The 22366-nt window shown below is 38.7% G+C and overlaps 1 protein-coding gene across 3 annotated transcripts in view; it reads left to right on the top strand.

Moving 5' to 3' along the window:
* Positions 1-21882, top strand: part of EXD1 (exonuclease 3'-5' domain containing 1) — a 41141-nt gene extending 19259 nt beyond the window's left edge. For all 3 annotated transcript variants that reach the window (XM_070797296.1, XM_019968559.2, XM_070797295.1), the window contains 6 exons: positions 1908-1994; positions 8384-8488; positions 8566-8646; positions 10218-10361; positions 11260-11451; positions 20397-21882. In XM_070797296.1, coding sequence (XP_070653397.1) covers positions 1908-1994; positions 8384-8488; positions 8566-8646; positions 10218-10361; positions 11260-11451; positions 20397-21056 — 1269 coding nt within the window. In that variant the 3' untranslated portion in view covers positions 21057-21882. The remainder of the gene's footprint in view (positions 1-1907; positions 1995-8383; positions 8489-8565; positions 8647-10217; positions 10362-11259; positions 11452-20396) is intronic.
* The last annotated feature ends 484 nt before the right edge of the window (positions 21883-22366 follow it).

The raw sequence follows: 22366 nt of genomic DNA, 5'->3' as shown, positions 1-22366 counted from the left end.
ATGAGATCATACAATGTATGGTTATTTGTGATTGGTTTGGCTTCTTTCACCTAGAATAATACTTTCAAATTCTGTGTTATAGCACATATTGGTATTTCATTTATTTTTGTTGCCAAATAATATTCCTTTGTATAGATATACCAGATTTCATTTATCCTTTCACCATTTGAGGGACACTTGGGTTGTTTTTACTTTTTTGGCTGTTATGAATAATGCTGCTGTGAACACACATTGTACAAGTCTTTGTGTGGGCATATGTTTCCATTTCTCCTGGATAGATAATTAAAGTGGAGTTGCTGGTTCATATAATGATTCTGTGTTTAACTCTTTGAGGATTGGCCAGTACTGTTTTGCAAAGCTGCTGCACCATTTTACTTTCCTACCAGCAGGACATGGGGGTTCCAGTTTCTCCACATGCTCACCTACACTTATTATCTGTCATTTTAATTATAGCCATCCTAGTGGTATGAAGTAATAATACATCTTTCTGGTTTTGATTTGCATTTCCCTAAAGGCTAGTAGAGAAGGCAATGGCAACCCACTCCAGTACTCTTGCCTGGAAAATCCCATGGATGGAGGAGCCTGGTGGGCTGCAGTCCATGGGGTCGCTAAGAGTCGGACACGACTGAGCGACTTCACTTTCACTTTTCACTTTCATGGATTGGAGAAGGAAACGGCAACCCACTCCAGTGTTCTTGCCTGGAGAATCCCAGGGACGGGGGAGCCTGGTGGGCTGCCATCTATGGGGTAGCACAGAGTCGGACATGACTGAAGTGACATAGCAGCAGCAGCAAAGGCTAATAGCATTAACCATATTTTCATGTGCTTATTGGCTATTTTTAACAAATTTTTACTGGAGTATAGTTGACTTACAATGTTGTGTTAATTTCAGGTGTACAATAAAGTAAATCAGTTCTACATATATCTACTTGTTTGGTTTTTTTTTGAGATTCTTTTCCCATTGTATATTTTCTTTAGAGAAATATCTATTCTGTTGTCAATGACAGCAGCAAAAAATAAGATGAGAACCTTATTGCTCTGGAAATTTAAAGAGCTGGTTGGAAATTCTTATCAATAGGGAAATACAGCCTTTGTTCCTGGTTTTGCAGCCTTCTTGTTGATTGAGAATGGAACTGAAATTCAGTCCCCTTTTTTAATCATTGATGAAAGATACTCAGAGTATAGAAAACTTTATGCTCTAAAAAGAAAGATATTGTGCTAGTGTACATTGCTTTGCCCTTCTATTCTTGACTAATTTTCTACCTGTAAAATGGGGAGAATCTTGTGCCATATAGATATTTTCATGGATTATGGAGTAGGGATTTTAGAATTGTATAATGTTTTGAAATATAAGATTGTAGATTTAATAAGAGGACCAATGTGTGTTTTGGGGATACTCTTATTTCAGTTTTGAGTAATTTAATGAATCCAAGACTTTAAAGGATCTGTTGAGTCTGTGTTTTTCTCATTCTGAGCAGTAGATACTGTGAGACTCAGCCACCGTTTGAGTTCCCTTTTGGTACAGTAAGTTGCCCTGTATTAGTTTGCTGTTTTTTGCATGAAGAATCTTGCCATAAGGACTAGAAATTGTTTACTGTAACATCAGTGGTGACAAAAGGTATCTGAGTTTTCAACTCTTATTAGCATTTGCGATAGGAATGATTTATTTTCCAGTTGTGGAATAACTGTGAACACTGAAAAGATCAGAGGTATTCAGTATGATGTGTGTGTGTGTGTGTGTGTGTGTGTGTGTGTGTGTGCATGAAGCAAATGTGTTTGGGATTTTGTAAGTTTAAAAAGTATGATCCAATTTGTTTATTTATAGCAATTTTACTTGTGCCATTCATGATGTCATAATTGTAGCATTTATTTCCTGGAGATTTTTATTTTCTTCCTTTTCTCACCAGATGCTCCACATCAAGAAGCAAAGTGTCCTGAGTGTGGCAGCAGAAGGAGCTAATGTGTGTCGTCATGGGAAACTATGTTGGCTTCAGGTGAGAGAGTTCTTCAAACTTTTGAAATAATTGTAGATTCACCAGTAAATTTATTGTGATTGTCTTTTTATGTCACTCCAGTGTTGCTGTCCTGTAACTAGTTTGGAATGTCTTTCAGTTTCCTCGTACTCAGTTTATTATTTTCAAAAGGAAAGAGCTTTATAATCATCGGTGATGTCTCATAGACTCTACTTAAGGTCTTCTTTCTCAGCTTTGTTCTCTTGCCTTAGATATATAGAGAATTTCTTATCTTTCCTTCTGGTTGGTAACTTTCCACAGTAGATTTCTGCCACATTATTTTCATTTTCCTGAATCAAGGAGATGTCAGATGAGGGTCTCTATTGTATCCAAAGAAGTTTGTACTGAGCCTTGAATAGCTAGAGGATGGGTAACCATGTTTGGATCAAACTCAGCAACATCAGTATTTAAGGGGTATGTGTGCTAAATCGCTTCAGTCGTGTCTGACTCTTTGTGACCCTATGAACTGTAACCTGCCAGGCTCTCCTGTCCATGGGATTCTCCAGGCAAGAATACTGGAGTGGGTTGCCATGCCCTCCTCCAGGAGATTTTCCTGAACCAAGAATTGAAGCCTTATCTCTTAGTTTCCTGCATTGGCAGGTGGGTTCTTCACCACTCAGGCCCCATGGGTTGGTATTTAAAGGGGGAATGGACCAAAAAAGCCAGCTGAATTCCCAACCAATGTCCTCCATCTTTTGAATGAAGACTTTCATCAGCCTACCTTGTTATTCAACTCTGCCTCAGCTTCTAGTTGTCTTTCAAACCTCTTTGCTGTCTAAGCAGCCTGTTATACTTTTAATAACTCCCAGTAGTTGAGGATATCCCAAGATCTGTCAGTGTCCCCATGGAGATGATCTCAGCACATTGACTCAGGGCGACTGGAAGTGAGACACTTGGCCATCAGCTTTTTAAAGTATGCAAATATATACAGTCCTATGGGACCACATCATGAGAAACGCTGGGCTGGATGGAGCACAAGCTGGAATCAAGATTGCTGAGAGAAATATCAATAACCTCAGATATGCAGATGACACCACCCTTATGGCAGAAAGCGAAGAAGAACTAAAGAGCCTCTTGATGAAAGTGAAAGTGGAGAGTGAAAAAGTTGGCTTAAAGCTCAACATTCAGAAAACGAAGATCATATCGTCTGGTCCCATCACTTCATGGCAAATAGATGGGAAAACAGTGGAAACAGTGTCAGACTTTATTTCTGGGGGCTCCAAAATCACTGCAGATGGTGATTGCAGCCATGAAATTAAAAGATGCTTACTCCTTGGGAGAAAAGTTATGACAAATATAGACAGCATATTAAAAAGCAGAGACATTACTTTGTCAACAAAGGTCCATCTAGTCAAGGCTATGGTTTTTCCAGTAGTCATGTATTGATGTGAGAGTTGGACTATAAAAAAAATCGAGCACCGAAGAATTGATGCTTTTGAACTATGGTGTTGGAGAAGACTCTTGAGAGTCCCTTGGACTGCACGGAGATCCAACCAGTCCATCCTAAAAGAGATCAGTCCTGGGTGTTCATCGGAAGGAATGATGTTGAAGCTGAAACTCCAATACTTTGGCCACCTGATGTGAAGAGCTGACTCATTTGAAAAGACCCTGATGCTGGGGAAGATTGAGGGCAGGAGAAGAAGGAGACGACAGAGGATAAGACGGTTGGATGGCATCACCGACTCAATGGACATGGGTTTGGGTAGACTCTGGGAGTTCGTGATGGACAGGGAGGCCTGGTGTGCTGAGGTTCGTGGGGTCGCAAAGAGTCGGACCCAACTGAGCAACTGAACTGAACTGATGGGACCACAGGCATAAACCTTGCTGGCCAGTAGAGCTGGAAAATCTGGAGATGTCCCCTGCATGGCAGTTACAGAAATCAGGGTTCTGGATGAGTGTATTAGCACTTTTCTGGGTGACATCGGCAAGCTGGAGCGAAGGAAAGTGTAGAGATGGAGTCCCCAGCTTATGTTCCTTGAGAGCAGCTCCATAGTCCACTAAAATGTACCAACCCTGGAACCTGCCCCTCAGGCTGAAGCTCCAGGACAGGCAAAGAGCTCTCCTTCACAGAAGGACTGGAGCATGTGCCCCCATTCACTGTCTGTGCAGTGCCCTGGGTGGGGGTTGTGGTAGCCTGCCAAGAACTGGCCCTCCAGTTGCCACAGTCCTGTAGGACCCACAAATACAAGCCACCCCAGCACCAGAGCCATGCCATCCAGGGGCATCCTCTGGTAGCAGCCTCAAAAACCAGGGAACCAGACACACAAATACAGAGGCAGCGACTTTTAACATATTGAAATATTTCTGTTTTCCTTTTTCTAATAATTTGTCATTGTTCTCTGTATTAGTTTTACAAATTATTAACTTTTATTATGTGAAATAAAGATTTTGCTCTCTATAACACCCACATTCCATAGAGCCTACCAATGTAGCTATATCCCAATTTTAAGAATTTTTATTTTTATATAACTTTTTCCAGAAAAGGCAATGGCAACCCACTCCAGTACTCTTTCCCGGAGAATCCCATAGACAGAGGAGCCAGGTGGGCTGCCATCCATGGGGTCTCGAAGAGTCGGACACGACTGAGTGACTTCACTTTCACTTTTCGCTTTCATGCATTGGAGAAGGAAATGGCAACCCACTCCAGTGTTCTTGCCTGGAGAATCCCTGGGATGGCAGAGCCTGGTGGGCTGCCGTCTATGGGGTCACACAGAGTCGGACACGACTGAAGCAACTTAGCAGCAGCAGCATATAACTTTTTATAATAATACAACTGATTTTTTAAAAATAATTTGATTAATTTATTTAATTTGGCTGTATTGGGGCCTCACTGCTGCATGGGCTTTTCTTTCGTTGTGGCAAGCAGGGACTATGCTCTAGTTGTGGTGCATAGGCTTTTTTTTCCATGGTGCTTTTTCTTCTTATGGAGCCTGGGCTAACGCAAGTGGGCTAAGTCATTGCGGCTCCCAAACTCTAGAGCACAGGCTCAATAATTGTGATGTACAGTCTTAGTTGCTCCTCAGTTTGTGGAATCTTCCTGGATCAGGGACTGAACCTGTGTCTCCTATATTGGCAGGCAAATTCTTTACCACTGAGCCACCAGAGAAACCCATATTTTTATATAATTTTTAAAGGTTACTTTCTACTTACAGTTATTACAAAATTGTTGGCTGTATTCCCCATGTTGTACAATATGTTCTTAAGCCTATATTACACCCAATAGTTTGTACCTCCTCCTCCTCTACCCCTATATTCCCCCACTAGTTTGTTCTCTGTATTTGTGAGTTGACTTTTTTTGTTGTTATATTCACTAGTTTGTTGTATTTTTTAGGTTCCACATATAAGTGATATCTACAGTATTTCTCTTTCTGTGTCTGGTAATGCCTTCCAGGGCCCTCCATGTTGCTGTGAATAACAAAAGTGTGTTCTTTTTTATAACTGAGTAGTATTCCATTGTGTGTGTATGGGTGTGTCTCCCACCACTTTTTTTTCCTTTCACCTGTTGATGAACACTTAGGTTATTTCCAGGTAATAACCTGTTGTAAATAATGCTGCTTTGAACATTGGGTTGTGTGTCTTTTTAAAGTAGTGTTTCTGGTGCAGTGTTTTTTTTTTTTTTTTGGTGGGGGAATTTATATCCCAATTTTTGACTAAGACAGGATTCAGGCTGTATGTGATTATGACTATGTAACCATTGCTCCCTGTTGAGCCAGTAAGATTATTCTTTTCTTGCCCAACTTTTTGTTTTTCATAGAATTGATAATTGCCATCTTCAGTTCAGTTCAATTCAGTTCAGTCGCTCAGTCGTGTCCGACTCTTTGCGACCCCATGAATTGCAGCGTGCCAGGCCTCCCTGTCTATCACCATCTCCCAGAGTTCACTGAGACTCACGTCCATTGAGTCAGTGATGCCATCCAGCCATCTCATCCTCTGTCGTCCCCTTCTCCTCCTGCCCCCAATCCCTCCCAGCATCAGAGTCTTTTCCAATGAGTCAACTCTTCGCATGAGGTCGCCAAAATACTGGAGTTTCAGCTTTAGCATCATTCCTTCCAAAGAAATCCCAGGACTGATCTCTTTTAGGATGGACTGGTTGGATCTCCTTGCAGTCCAAGGGACTCTCAAGAGTCTTCTCCAACACCACAGTTCAAAAGCATCAATTCTTCAGCTCTCAGTTTTCTTCACAGTCCAACTCTCACATCCATACATGACCACTGGAAAAACCATAGCCTTGACTAGATGGACCTTAGTTGGCAAAGTAATGTCTCTGCTTTTCAATATGCTGCTTACATCTATTCTGATAACCTGGGCTGCATTTTTGTCTTGAAGCCATCTTCCCTGGAGCCCTCTCTCCTCTTGTTCCAATGCCAGCTGGTGATGTAAAGCTGGAAGCTACAAGGGAAGAGGCCTGGAGGCTCAGAATTCAGTGTGCAGACTCATTTCTGACTCCATTACCAACCCCCTGCCCTCTTCTATATCTTATATTCCCAACCCTAGAACCTCTCTCGTTGGATTTATCCGAATATATCTTCTGTCCTCCGTGGGAATGGAAAGGGGTAACTTAAAGACTTACTTATACAGACCTTCAGCCCATCGCCTTATTTCTAGCTCCTCACTTTTCTTAGTATCTGGCACCTTCAGTTCCTAAACCTTTATTTTCATTTTGTATTTCTTTGTCTGTTCTGTTTTGTTTTTCCTAATCTGCTTTCTTTCTGTCAGTATTTCCCACTGCTTTTCTTTAAATTATTTAAATGTTTAACCTTCATCTGTGGTCAAATATTTTCAAATATAACATTGTGTCCTAAGGTGAAGGTAGCAAATATTTGTTTAGAGTCATAAAGGTTTTTTTTTTTTTTTTTTTTAATCATTTGGCACACTTCTCATGTTTGTTTCTGGGAATCTATCCTAAATAATTCAAAACATGGAGAAAAAATTCTGTGTGAACCTGTTCATCTTGACAGCATTTATAGTGATGAAAAGTCAGAAGCCACTTAAATAATTAACAGTAGGAGATAATACAGTATATTTGATAGATTTTATGTGGCTGCCAAAAGTTGACAAATATAGTATAGAAAAATGTTTGAAAGTTTATGAGAGAAAAAAGCAGGATATAGATCTGAATGCATATTATTAGAGTCATATACATTTTTATATGAAAAAAAGGAAGGGAGTATTGTACTGCATGATGCACTGATTCACTGAAAAGATGGATAACAGCCGTCCGTGGGCCTGGCTCTGTTCTAGTTGTTGCTTCAGTTACAAGTAGTGAGTTGGACATAATCTCTTCTCTCACAGAGTTTACAGTCTAGCAAAGAATTATTTTCCAAGCTTCTATAATGTATCTATTCAATTTTTATAATTAAAGAGGTAGAGAAAGAGCAGAAATTGACTATTTCAGGTGTCACATTCTAGCAACAACGTGAAAGATTTGAGAATGGGTGCCTGGTTGGCCTGGTAATTGTAACTGTACCAAGAGTAGCTCCTGAAATGACAAAGATGCCGTCCACCTGTCCCATTACTGGCTCTCAAGACCTATTTGGATCTGTTCTTACCTTTATTATTTGAGTCAATACATTATACATCTATATAACCTTTGTGACTTTTATGATCAGAAACAACCTATAATTCTTAAAATTGTATAAAATTGATCAAAGTGACAGTATTTCACATCCTACCGTTTGTGCCAGCCTGTTTTAAACTGCTAGAGGACAAGGATCTTCTGAGTAATTTTATGTAACACCTAACATGACCATGCATGTTATGGAATTCAGAGAAATAGCATTTTGTGTTATTGATGTTAGTTCCCCTTAAACCTATATTCCGGAATATTAGGATGCCACAGGTGAAACATAAAACATTAAAAAAGAAAAAAGCTAAAGGCCAAACCACCAACTTGTCCTTTTCTTTCTTTTGAAAGATCACAGAGATAGTGTATTTGTGGGTTTTTAAAAAACTTTTTAATTTTATATTGGAGTGTAGCTGATTAACAATGTTATATTTTCAGGTGCACAGCAAAGGGACTCAGTCCTACATATACGTTTCCATTCCTTCCCAGACTCCTCTCCCATCCAGGCTGCCATATAATATTGAGCAGAGTTCCCTGTGCTATGCAGTAGGACCTTGTTTGTTATCCATTTTAAATATAGCAGTGTGAAAGAAAAATAGCAATGTGGACTTGTTGATCCCAGTGTGGGTTTTTTTCTTTAACTTAAGATAAATTTAAACCTATTTCCCTAAGAGTCAATGAGTATGTATTGTTTACTTTAAAAATGTGGATGTTAAATGTTATTTTCAGGTCTTTCTTGACCCCTTCTTTCATGTCTTCCTCTTCCCTAGTTCTGTCCTATAATATGTGTCTGGATGGTCTATTGCAGGTGGCCACAAATAGCCGGGTTTACTTGTTTGACATTTTCCTTCTGGGAAGTCGTGCTTTCAACAATGGACTTCAGATGGTATTAGAAGACAAGAGAATTTTGAAGGTGAGTGTGTCAGCTGATTCATCTGCTAGTAAGAGTAATAACAAGGTTCTAATAACTCTGTCTTCTGATTTCTTTAGGTTATTCATGATTGTCGTTGGCTTTCTGATTGCCTCTCTCATCAGTATGGAATTTTGCTGAATAATGTCTTTGACACCCAGGTACATGCAGGGAAATGCTAGAATCAATCCATTGTACATATGGTTTCTTTAGAAAATAAGCATTGTCTGATGAATTATTGAAGTCTTTTTGTGTGTGCCTCATTCCTGCCCACTTATCCTGTAATATGTTTGTACAATATGTGAGAACATTTGGTGAACTGTAGAAGCACTGCAGAAAAGTTATTTGTAAGTATTTAGGGTTTTTTTCCCTTCATTTTGCTCCAGAATTTTTCAAGTAAGAAGCAAGCTCTAAGCTCTAGAACATTCAGAAACTCGAACAATTTGGGGGTCATTTGGAAATCTGACACGGACTCTTACTGTGAGGTGAACAGTCATGTCTATGCCTTTACCACACATGTATCAGTTAAAGTGACAGTTGCTCAGTTGTGTCTTAACTCTTTGCGACCCCATGAGCTATAGCCTGTTGGTCTCCTCTGTCCATGGAATTCTCAAGGCAAGAATACTTATTAATATTTAATAAGTTATTTATTTTTAATAAATATTAAATAAATATTTAATAAGGTTAAATGAGGATTAAACCCTCATCCCCTGCATTGGAAGACGAAGTCTTAACCACTGGACCACCAGAAAATCCCTAGCATGTCTTTCCATATTTTTCTTTTCAGATTTTCATAGTTCAAGAAGCAGGAATTCAGAATTATTTCAATTTGTCTTCCTTTAACAGTGTATTAGTTTTCTGTTGCTATTGTAACTAATCACCATAAACTTTGTGGCTTAAAACATAAATTTACTCTCCTACAGTTCTGGAGGTCAGACATCTGAAATCATTTTCACCAGGTGAAAGCCAAGGTGTCCTCAGGGCTGGTTTCTTCTGGAGGCTCTGAGAGAACAATCTGTTTCCTTGCCTTTTCAGCTTTCGCCTGTACTTTGGTTTGTGACTCCTTCCATCTTCCAAGTATATCACTCAAATCTCCTCTTTCGTCATCACGTCACCTTCTCCTCTGCCTGTAATAAAATCTCCCTCTGTCTCATCTTATAAGAAGAACATTTGTGATTATGTTTAGGGCCCACCCAGATAATTCAAATTCATCTCCCTATCTCAGTATCCTTAACTAATAACAGATGCAAAGTCCATTTTGCCATTTATGATAATATTCACAGGTCTAGAAATTAGGATGTAGATATCTTCAGGGGCCATTATTTAGCATACCACACACAGATAAATAATGATTATAATTCTTAATTTTATTAGCTTTCCTTACCAAAACTTTACCAGAGTTGCTAATAAGTATAAGTGATCCTTTAATTTTATTCTCCTTTCCCCATTCATTGAAGGCACCAAAGAGTAATAAATAACCATAACGCAGGCAATTAAAAGAAGTGAAAGAGAAAATAGGGACACATTAAAGTTGCATGGTCCTTTTTTTGTTTCTAATTTCTAAGAATAAGTTAACCTAACAACTTAAAATTTTCTGATGGCATTGTCTATCACATGGGTCCTTGGGAAAAATGGTATTTAATGACATTTCTCCAAATATATTTCTGTCATGAGATAGCTCTCTGTAATATATTCTATGAATTGGTCTGTTTGTTCTTTTTGAATGCCACAGGTAGCAGATGTCCTTCAATTTTCCGTGGAAACGGGAGGCTTTCTTCCAAACTGCATTAGTACTTTACAGGAAAGTTTAATCAGACACCTTAAAATAGCCCCTAAACATCTCTCCTTTCTGGAAGTGAGACAAAAATGGATTCGAGTGAGTATTAAAGTATGTCTCATATGACATTAATATTTTCAAGTGCTTTGTGAGTGGGATTATTAGCATTTTATATAGAAAAATGACAGCTTCTATGAAAAGCATATCAGATCAGATCAGATCAGTCGCTCAGTCATGTCTGACTCTTTGCGACCCCATGAACCGCAGCACACCAGGCCTCCCTGTCCCTCACCAACTCCCAGAGTTCACTCAGACTCACGTCCATCGAGTCAGTGATGCCATCCAGCCATCTCATCCTCTGTCGTCCCCTTCTCCTCCTGCCCCCAACCCCTCCCAGCATCAGAGTCTTCATATGGACATTGCCAAAATCTTAGTTGTTTCAAATGGGAGCAGTTTGTGGTCTCAAGTGGGAAAAGACCAGCATCCAGATTTGTTGGTTAAAGTACTTTAAAATAAATTTTCAAGTTGGATAAGAGGGGATTTTATTGGGAATTTGGCTTAAGACACTGGAACAAAAATCATGCCAATTACTTCTCCCAAAGTTAGATAGATTTTCTTCAGCTTCTAACAGCCTTGCATGTAAACTTAAGTCATGATCATATTGGCTGCAGTTTTGGTCATATAATCAGTCCTGCTGCTTCCAGTTTTGCGTGAGAAGCCCTGATCTCTCTCTCAAGCCCTCTCTCTCCCCCTGTCCACCTTATACCCTCCCTCCCTCCCCCACATTTTTCCCCCATTACATACTGACACTCAAATGTATACACACAGTATGTTTGTGTATGTGTGTTTATTATCAGAAGGCTACCCATAGTGTGAAAGTAGAAGGTAATAACTGAAGAAAATGACAGTCATGGTGATTGGAGTTAAGCAACACTTAAATAAACCATTCTTTAAAGTTTTGTTTAAGATTCTGAGAAAATTGTTTTGATATCTCTAGGAAAACCCAGAACTGTGGTTCACACGACCTCTTTCACCTTCTTTGCTGAAAATTTTGGCTTTGGAAGCTACCTACCTGCTCCCTCTTCGCTTGGTACTCTTGGATGAAATGATGTCTGACCTAACTACCCTGGTGGATGGATACCTAAACACCTACCGAGAAGGGTCTGCAGACCGACTGGGAGGCATGGAGGTAGGTACCACTCTGTGGCTTTGTTTTAAAGACTTCTGCTTTCTCATGGGGACACACAGTGATACCACTCTTCACAGCTGCACCAGGTTTTTTTCAGCAGACTTGATGAGAAATATTCTTGAAGGGCTTAATGCAGCTACTTGAGCACTTTTTTTTTTTTTACACCATATATATATGTATATATATATGTATTTATATATGTATAAATATATATATATATTTTATGATCACTGACACTTATTTCATATGATACAACTGGTGACATGCATTTCAATAAAACTAAAAGTTGATGTGCTAGAAGTCCTAATTCCTTTGTTAAATTTTGTAAAAACTTTTTCACAATATTAAATTATATTTTCAGTAAATATATCTTTCAAAGAAAGGGTAAATTTAATATTTCGTTAGTTATTTTTATGAACCCAACACAATATAAGAAAGCTTATATTGTTGATAGACTATTGCATTAAGGCCAAATCTTGCCCATTTTTATACAGCTCACAAGCTAAAAATGATTTGTAGAGTCTTAAGGAATTCCAGTTGAGCTATTTCAAATACTGAAAGATGATATTGTGAAAGTGCTGCACTTGGTATTTCAGCAAATTTGGAAAACTCAGCAGTGGCCACAGGACTGGAAAAGGTCAGTTTTCATTCCAATCCCAAAGAAAGGCAATGCCAAAGAATGCTTAAACTACCACACAATTACACTCATCTCACACGCTAGTAAAGTAGTGCTCAAAATTCTCCAAGCCAGGCTTCAGAAATATGTGAACCATGAACTTCCAGATGTTCAAGCTGGTTTTAGAATAGGCAGAGGAACCAGAGATCAAATTGCCAACATCCGCTGGATCATGGAAAAAGCAAGAGAGTTCCAGAAAAACATCTATTTCTGCTTTATTGACTATCCCAAAGCCTTTGATTGTGTGGATCACAATAAACTGTGGAAAATTCTGAAGGAGATGGGAATACCAGACCACCTGACCTGCCTCTTGAGAAACCTATATGCAGGTCAGGAAGTGACAGTTTGAACTGGACATGGAACAACAGACTGGTTCCAAATCAAGGCTGTATATTGTCACCCTGCTTATTTAACTTATATGCAGAGTACATCATGAGAAGCGCTGGGCTGGAAGAAGCACAAGCTGGAATCAAGATTGCCAGGAGAAATATCAATAACCTCAGATATGCAGATGACACTACCCTTATGGCAGAAAGTGAAGAGGAACTAAAAAGCCTCTTGATGAAAGTGAGAGAGGGAAAAAGTTGGCTTAAAGCTCAACACTCAGAAAACGAAGATCATGGCATCTGGTCCCATCACTTCATGGGAAATAGATGGAGAAACAGTGGAAACAGTGTCAGACTTTATTTTTGGGGCTCCAAAATCACTGCAGATGGTGATTGCAGCCATGAAATTAAAAGACGCTTACTCCTTGGAAGGAAAGTTATGACCAACCTAGATAGCATATTCAAAAGCAGAGACATTGCCCACAAAGGTCCGTCTTGTCAAGGCTATGGTTTTTCCTGTGGTCATGTATGGATGTGAGAGTTGGACTGTGAAGAAGGCTGAGCGCCGAAGAATTGATGCTTTTGAACTGTGGTGTTGGAGAAGACTCTTGAGAGTCCCTTGGACTGCAAGGAGATCCAACCAGTCCATTCTAAAGGAGATCAGTCCTGGTGTTCATTGGAAGGAATGATGCTAAAGCTGAAACTCCAGTACTTTGGCCACCTCATGCGAAGAGTTGACTCATTGGAAAAGACTCTGATGCTGGGAGGGATTGGGGGCAGGAGGAAAAGGGGACAACAGAGGATGAGATGGCGGGATGGCGTCACTGACTCGATGGATGTGAGTTTGAGTGAACTCTGGGAGTTGGTGATGGACAGGGAGGCCTGACGTGCTGCAGTTCATGGGGTCGCAAAGAGTTGGACATGACTGAGTGACTGAACTGAACTGAATTCAAAGGATTGTTTAAAAAAAAGTGTGCAGGGAGGGGGCTTGTGCATGGGGCTCAGCCACTCTCCCGGGGGCACCCTCTCAAGTCTGCAGGAGAGCAGGGAGGGGTCCCTGGCCACCCCTCTACAGCCTCTGGTTGGATCCATGCTGCACACAGCCCTCCCCCACAAAGGGATCTCAAAGATGTTCCGCCTACCTATTAGCTTTCCTTTATTTTTTTAATTAAGTTTTTGAGAAAAAAAGTATTTTTGAAAAGTTTGTCTTGCAATGTATTTATAAATAGTAAATAAAATTTTTACCATAAAGAAAAAAAAAAGTGTGCAGAAGCCATGTTTGTGGCTTACAAAGCCTGAAATATTTGCTATTTGGCTCCTTACATAAAAAGTTCACAGGCTGCTGCTTTAAACCATTCTTATTTAGGAATATTGATGCAAAGTCCTAAATAAAATAATAGCATTTTTGATACAAACTCCATTTAATGTATTGCGCTTTTTAATTTTTACAAATATTTATTTTATTTTGGCTGTCCTCGATCTTTGTTGCTGCACAGGCTTTTCTCTAGTTGCGGAGAACAAGGGCTTCTCTTCACTGTGGTATCTGGACTTCTTGTGGCTTCTCTTGTTGCGGAACACAGGTTCTAGGGTATGTGAGCTTCAGTAGTTATGGCACATGGGCTCAGTAGTTGCGGGGTCCTGGTCTCTAGAGCACAGGCTCAGTAATAGTAGTGCACAGGCCTAGTGACTCTGCCACATATGGAATCTTCCTGGATCAGGGATAGAACTCATGTCTCCTGCATTGACAGGTGGATTCTTTACCACTGAGTCACCATGGAAACCCCTATACTTTTCTCTTCTATTAATATGTTTCTGGATTATAGTTACAAGAATGCTTTAATATTATGTTCATAATATTTAGTATTGATAGAAAATATTGTGGGCTTCCTCGGTGGCTCAGACAGTAAAGAATCTGCTTGCAATGTGGAAGACCTGGGTTTGATACCTGAGTTGGAAAGATCCTCTGGAGGAAGGCATGGCAACCTATTCCAGTATTCTTGCCTGGAGAATCCCGATGGACAGAGAAGCCTGGCAGGCTACAGTCCATGGGTTTGCAAAGAGTCGGACATGACTGAGCGACTATATTATGTTAAATTCTGTATTTTACTAGGGCCAAGAATGTCTTATGATTATCTCATAAATGCTGAGAAGGTTATTTTGTAACTTTTATGTATTTTGCTCTCACTGTTTAACAAGAAAAGAACAACATAAAAATCCTTGCATAGTTAGTTTGATTGGAGAATTTTAATGTTTTTCATTTATCACTGTAAAGGACAGTTTTTTATCTTTTTAATATTTTACCCTCACTGTTATTTGCTGAAAAAATTTGATAATTTTCTATGTACATTGTTGATTGAAGTTGGAATAGATACTTTAACATGATAAAACATATCTCAAGCAAGAAGACTACATAATATTTGATTGGGAACATTAATATAAAAAAATACAAAATTGGTGACTGTAACCAATACTTTAGTAGTTTCTGAAGCTATTAGCCAGTGGGATTAGGAAAAAAAATGAACTATAAAAATTGAACAAGAGGAACAGGAATTAGGACTTGCTCATGATACATTCAAATACTAAAGAGAATCGATTGGAAAAGACTGCCACAAACAAAAAGGCAATTTGGTAAAGGGTACAAATATAACATAAAATTAATATACCCATTTATAATTTATACAGCTAGAGAATATACCATTTATACAGCTAGAGAATATAATGGGAGAAAAACATTCATTTATAATTGTAACAAAAAGTAGATTATATAGAAATGAAAATGTTTTAAAGTATTTAAAGAAGAAGTATCACTGAATGGTGTAAAAGAGGATTTAAATGCATGGGGACATTAAGTATTTTTGTCTATCAATTATTCCTGAATTAACTTTTAAATTTAACTTTATTCTAGGAAAAATATTAAAACTTTAATTATTTTGGTAAACTGTGATTATAATGTTTATAGGGATAGATAAGCATAAAGAAGAATAGTCCTGTCAGATATTAAAACATATTATATGTCTATGTTAAATGTCAGCGATACATGTATAGGCAGATCAGTGGAAGAGAGGAGAGAACCCCAACATAGATCTCATATATATCAGTAATGATTGGGATAAAGGTAGAATTTCCAATCAGTGAGAAAAAGATTATTTAGTAAATGGCTTTAGACAATTGACTAATCATTGTGGAAGAAGGAGAATCAGAGTTGTATTATTACATCTTTTGCTACACCAAAGTAAATCCCACAGATCAAGTATTTATATAAAAATGGAATTATGAAATTATTGGCAAAAGTATTAAGAGAAAATTATCTCACAGCAGGAAAATGTCTTCGCCAACTTTATCAAGGAAGAGTTGACAAAATTATGTATACTTAAAGTCAACAAAAGAGTCCGAAATGCAGTACTTGAATGCAATCTCAAAAACAATAGAATGATCTCTGTTCGTTTCCAAGGCAAACCACTCAATATCACGGTAATCTAAGTCTATGCCCCAACCAGTAATGCTGAAGAAACTGAAGTTGAACGATTATATGAAGACCTACAAGACCTTATAGAACTAACACCCAAAAAAGATGTCCTTTTCATTATAGGGGACTGGAATGCAAGAGTAGGAAGTCAAGAAACACCTGGAGTAACAGACAAATTTGGCCTTGGAATACAGAATGAAGCAGGACAAAGGCTAATAGAGTTTTGCCAAGAGAATACTCTGGTCATAACAAACACCCTCTTCTAACAACACAAGAGAAGACTCTACACAAGGACATCACCAGATGGTCAACCCCAAAATCAGATTGATTATATTCTTTGCAGCCAAAGATGGAGAAGCTCTATACAGTCAGCAAAAATAAAACCGGGAGATGACTGTGGCTCAGATCATGAACTCCTTATTGCCAAATTCATACTTACATTGAAGAAAGTAGGGAAAACCACTAGACCATTCAGGTATGACCTAAATCAAATCCCTTATGATTATACAGTGGAAGTGACAAATAGATTCAAGGGACTAGATCTGATAGAGTGCCTAAAGAACTATGGATGGAGGTTCGTGACATTGTTCAGGAGACAGGGATCAAGACCATCCGCAAGAAAAACTGCAAAAAATCAAAATGGCTGTCTGAGGAGGCCTTACACAAATAGCTGTGAAAAGAAGAGAAGTGAAAAGCAAAGGAGAAAAGGAAAGATATACCCATCTGAATGCAGAGTTCTAAAGAATATCAAGGAGAGATAAGAAAGCCTTCCTCAGTGATCAGTACAAAGAAATAGAGGAAAACAATAGAATGGGAAAGAGTAGAGGTCTCTTCAAGAAAATTAGAGGTACAAGGGAAATATCATGCAAAGATGGGCACATATCATGCAAAGATGGGCACAATAAAGGACAGAAATGGTATGGACCTAACAGAAGCAGAAGATATTAAGAAGAGGGGGCAAGAATACACAGAAGAACTTACAAAAAAGATCTTCATGACCAGATGATCAACGATGGTGTGATCACTCACCTAAGAGTCAGACATCCTGGAATGTGAAGTCAGGTGGGCCTTAGGAAGCATCACCACGAACAAAGCTAGTGGAGGTGATGGAATTCCAGTTGAGCTATTTCAAAATCCTGAAAGACGATGCTGTGAAAGTGCTGCACTCAGTGTGCCAGCAAATTTGGAAAACTCAGCAGTGGCCACAGGACTGGAAAAGGTCAGTTTTCATTCCAGTCCCAAAGAAAGGCAATGCCAAAGAATGCTCAAACTACCGCACAATTGCACTCATCTCACAGAAGGCAGTGGCAGCCCACTCCAGTACTCTTGCCTGGAAAATCCTATGGATGGAGGAGCCTGGTAGGCTACAGTCCATGAGGTCGCTAAGAGTCGGACACGACTGAACGACTTCACTTTCACTTTCCACTTTCATGCATTGGAGAAGGAAATGGCAACCCACTCCAGTGTTCTTGCCTGGAGAATCCCAGGGACAGGGGAGCCTGGTGGGCTGCCGTCTATGGGGTCGCACAGAGTCGAACACGACTGAAGCGACTTAGCAGCAGTAGCAGCAGCACACCCTAGTAAAGTAATGCTCAAAATTCTCCAAGCCAAGCTTCAGCAATATGTGAACCATGAACTTCCAGATGTTCAAGCTGGTTTTAGAAAAGGCAGAGGAACCAGAGGTCAAATTGCCAACATCTGCTGGATCATTGAAAAAGCAAAACAGTTCCAGAAAAAACATCTATTTCTGCTTTATTGACTTTGCCAAAGCTTTTGTGTGGATCACCACAAACTGGAAAATTCTGAAAGAGAATTCCGTCTGAAAGAGGGAATACCAGACCACCTGACCTGACTCTTGAGAAATCTGTATGCAGGTCAAGAAGCAACAGTTAAAACTGGATGTGGAACAACAGACTGGTTTCAAATAGGAAAAGGAGTACATCAAGGCTGTATATTGCCACTCTGCTTATTTAACTTATATGCATAGTACATCATGAGAAACGCTGGCCCGGAAGAAGCACAAGCTGGAATCAAGATTCCCGGGAGAAATATCAATAATGTCATATGCAGATGACACCACCCTTATGGCAGAAGGTGAAGAACTAAAGAGCCTCTTGATGAAAGTGATAGAGGAGAGTGGAAAAGTTGGCTTAAAACTCAACATTGAGAAAACTAAGATCATGGTATCTGGTCCTCTCACTTCATGGCAAATAAGTGGGGAAACAGTGGAAACAGTGGTAGGCTTTAATTTTTTGGACTCCAGAATCACTGCAGATGGTGACTGCAGCCATGAAATAAAAAGACGCTTACTCCTCGGAAGAAAAGTTATGACCAACCTAGACACCATATTAAAAAGCAGAGACATTACTTTGCCAACAAAGGTCCGTCTAGTCAAAGCTATAGTTTTTCCAGTAGTCATATGTGGATGTGAGAGTTGGACTATAAAGAAAGCTGAGCACCAAAGAATTGACGCTTTTGAACTGTGGTGTTGGAGAAGATTCTTGAGAGTCCCTTACCAGTCCCTCCTAAAGGAAATCAGTTCTGAATATTAATTGGAAGGACTGATGTTGAAGCTGAAACTCCAATACTTTGGCCACCTGATGCGAAGAACTGACTCATTTGAAAAGACCCTGATGCTGGGAAAGATTGAAGGCAGGAGGAGAAGGGCACAACAGAGGATGAGATGGTTGGATGGCATCACCAACTCAATGGACATGAGTTTGAGTAAACTCAGGAGTTGGTGATGGACGCATCTGAGGGACTAAACTGAACTCAAAGTGTACATCATTATTATACAACATACATTGTGAAATCATTACCAAGATTAAGATAATTAACACATCTATCACCTCATGGCTACCTTTTTTCTATGTGTGTGCTGAGAATGCTTAAGATACACTCTCAGCAACTTTCAAATAGAAACTATAGTAACCATGCTGTACATTAGATCCCCAGAACTTATTCTTCTTAAAACTGAAAGTTTTTACCCTCTGACTTATATCTTCCCATTTCCCTTTCCTTCAACCCCTGGGAACCACCATTCTATTTTCTGTTTTTAAGAAGTAACATGTTTGGTGCTTTTTTTTTTTTTAAGATTTCATCTATCAGTGATTCCATGCATCATTTGTCTTTATCTCTCTGGCTTATTTCACTTAGCATAACCCTCCAGGTTCAAATATATTATTGCAAATGGCAGGACTTCCTTCTTTTTAATGGCTGGATTATATTCTATTTTGTGTGTATATATACACTACATCTTTATTCATTTGTCTATTGATAGACACAGGTTGTTTACATATCTTGACCATTGTTAATAATGGCACAGTGAACAAGGAATGTACCTGTCTCTTTGCGATCCTGTTTTCATAATCCTTCAAATATGTACCCAGACATAGGATTGCTGGACCGTATAATAGTTGTATTTTTAATTTTTTGAGGAACCTCCATACTGCATCCCATAGTAGCTGTGCCAGTTTACATTCCTCTCAACAGTGTATGAGAGTTCCCTTTGTTCCACATTCTCACCAATACTTGTTTTCTGTATTTTTGATAATAGGCATCTTAAGAAATGTTAATATCTCATTGTGGCTTTGATTTGCATTTCCCTGATGAATAGTGATATTGAGCACCTTTTCATGTACCTGTTAGCCATCTAAATATCTTCTTTGGAAAATTGTCTATTCAAGTCCTTTGCTCACTTTTAAATTAGATTATTTATTTTTTTCCTATTGAATTGTATGAAAGAATGCTTCTCTATGCAACAGAAATACAGAATTCAAAAAAGATATTTGACTTCAAAAATTTTGTATAGTGAAAATACTGTGAACAAAGTCAAAGGGCAAGCAACCCGGGAAAAATTATTTGCCTCGTAACAGAGAGCACATTTTCTTAATATATCCTTTATTGTAGCATTTATGTGATGACAAGATACTGGAAACAACCCAAATATCCATCCATAACAGTTGGTTAAACAAATTATGGTATATCCATACAGCCATTAAAATTGCCAACATGGAAAAATTTCTTAAGACAGATTTTTTTAGTTGGAAAAATCAAGATGGAAAAAATATAATATTACCAATTGTATAAAATATTTTTAGAGTTATCAAAATAAAAAGTTGGAGGAAAATAAAAATTGAAAAATATAATCCAATGAAAAGATATTTAGTAAGAAATCAAATATGCAAAGGCTTTTTACAGGGTATACCTGCTAAGGCAGTTGGGGCAAGATTGGAATGGACCCTTACTTTTTTCCTATAATCTTTATGTATACACACATGCACAACATGCAAAACTGGATTCAACATATTTAAATTACTCGAAAAAGAATACTGCTATAGTTGAAGACACTAGAGGGTGCCATAAGAACACATTTGAGTAGATGCTTGCTTGCCAAATACTGTTTAGTAGAAGTGATTTTAAGGACTATGTTTAGAAGTTTAGTTATAGTAGACTTGTGTTCATTTTCTTTTCTTAGCCTACATGTATGGAGCTCCCGGAGGAACTGCTTCAACTCCAGGACTTCCAGAAGCAGCGCAGAGAGCGAGCAGCAAAAGAATATAGAGTAAATGCGCAGGGACTCCTAATAAGAACAGTACTACATCCAAAGAAATCGGTGACAGAGACAGCAGGGAAAGAGGGAAAGGTACGAGGTTTCTTACTTTGTAAAAATTCTACACAAGATAAAGCCCCAAATGTTACATCTCGTGAGGATGTAGATTTACTGAAAGAAGAATCTAAGAGTAGACAAACCACAGTAGAGCCTCAATATCTACCCCTCACAAAGGAAGATGCCAGCGAGGATTCCAGTTACAACCTAAATTACCCTGAGTCAGAGGGGGTTAAAGACCAGAGAATAACTCAAAAAAAACACCTCAAGATACCTAAACAAGAGTTTCAGACAAGTTTATCTTTGAAAGAGGAGATAGAACAGTTATTGATGGCGGAAAATAAGGAAGATCTAAAAGGTACAAAACAAGATGTTTCAGTGTCTCCTTCCCTTCCTCAGGAAACCAGAGTGTCTCCAAGTGACATTTTTCATCCTTTTAGGAAAGCTGTGCTTCCCACACTTCCTCCCTGCCCAGCTTTGGAAAAGACTGATTCCTGGTTAAATCCAGATTCTCCCAATCTGCCTTAGAGATATGCAGTTTGTTTTTGAGGCCATTAAGGTGGTTTATTTCCACTGTTATCAGGGCCTTCCTCAGTGCTTAAGTTTCTCATGTTGTAAATTCAGTTTTGTCCCAGTCACAGTCTTCAGGGAAAATTATATCCTCTTACTTTCTGTATTCCTGGAATTTGATTAGGATGGGAACGAATAAGTTAAATAATGGAAGAAGTAGATTTTCTGATTATGTCATTCTGTAGAAATGTTCCCTGTGGCCAGACTAAATTATTTCTCATAATTTGGGTTTAAAAGATTTGAAGAAGGGAAAAATTTTGGACTTAGTGTCTGGAAGAACCTATACTTTAAATTTTTTTGTTGTATTTTTTGGTTTGAAGGGGGTTGGTAAAACTCTTAGCCAGAAGTTAAAAAAAAATGATACCCAACAAGTTTATCAGAACTTTTTTCCTTTTTAAAATACTAATAAGTAAGTTTATCAGGTATACTTCAATAAAGCTGAAAAATCCAACTTTATTTTTCAATTTAAATTTTCAGTCTGTCTTATGTTATAGACAAACAATAGTTAATGTTACTACAGGAATCAGTATAACTGTTCTAGTTTCATTTCATTTCATTTACTTTTAGACAATTTTATCCTTTTTCCTAAAAAGCAGGGACTGCTTTAAAGTATGTCTTTTATGTAAACTTTAAGTTTGATTGCACTCTGTTTGCCTGGAGATGGTGTGCTTTCTTAGGGTGAAAAAAAGGCAAGTTGTCCTGAGTCTTTTTATATTGAATACTTGCAAGTTGCTCACATTCTTTTGTGTATAATAAGCAATAAACCTGTTTTGGCATTAGGTTATCTTTCACTTTTCTTCATTGTGTCAGGGTAGGAATAAATTAGAATGTTTCTGCATTTCTAAGTCTAGAATCTGGGGTAGAAATCTGTTTTTTTTTGTTTTTTTTTTTTGTCCACACTACATAGCTTGTAGAATTCTAGTTCCTTGACCAGGAATCAAATCTGGGCCCCAACAGTGAAAGTGCCTAGCCCTGACCACTGGTTCACCAGGGAATTCCCTAGAAATTTGCTAATTTGACTACTATACAGGTCTCTATTATTTATTGCACTTAGAGACAGTCTTCAGTTAGGAACATCCTTGTCTGTGCTCATTGATTCTGTCGTGAGTACCACTGAATGAACGTCCAGCTGTGCCTTCCAAACCCCAGAGCCCAGATCTGGCCTGAGCTTAAGATGACGGCAGGCCTAAGAGCTGTCAACTCAGCCCTGTGGGTGCTGTGTCTCACTTTATCCATAGTTTAGAAGCTCATTTGGAGCAAAGGTGATT

This window comes from Bos indicus, chromosome 10, assembly GCF_029378745.1.
Source record: "Bos indicus isolate NIAB-ARS_2022 breed Sahiwal x Tharparkar chromosome 10, NIAB-ARS_B.indTharparkar_mat_pri_1.0, whole genome shotgun sequence".
NCBI classification, from domain to species: Eukaryota; Metazoa; Chordata; class Mammalia; order Artiodactyla; family Bovidae; genus Bos; species Bos indicus.
The sequence above is the reverse complement of the archived record's forward strand: the minus strand, read 5'-3'. Positions and strand labels throughout refer to the sequence as shown.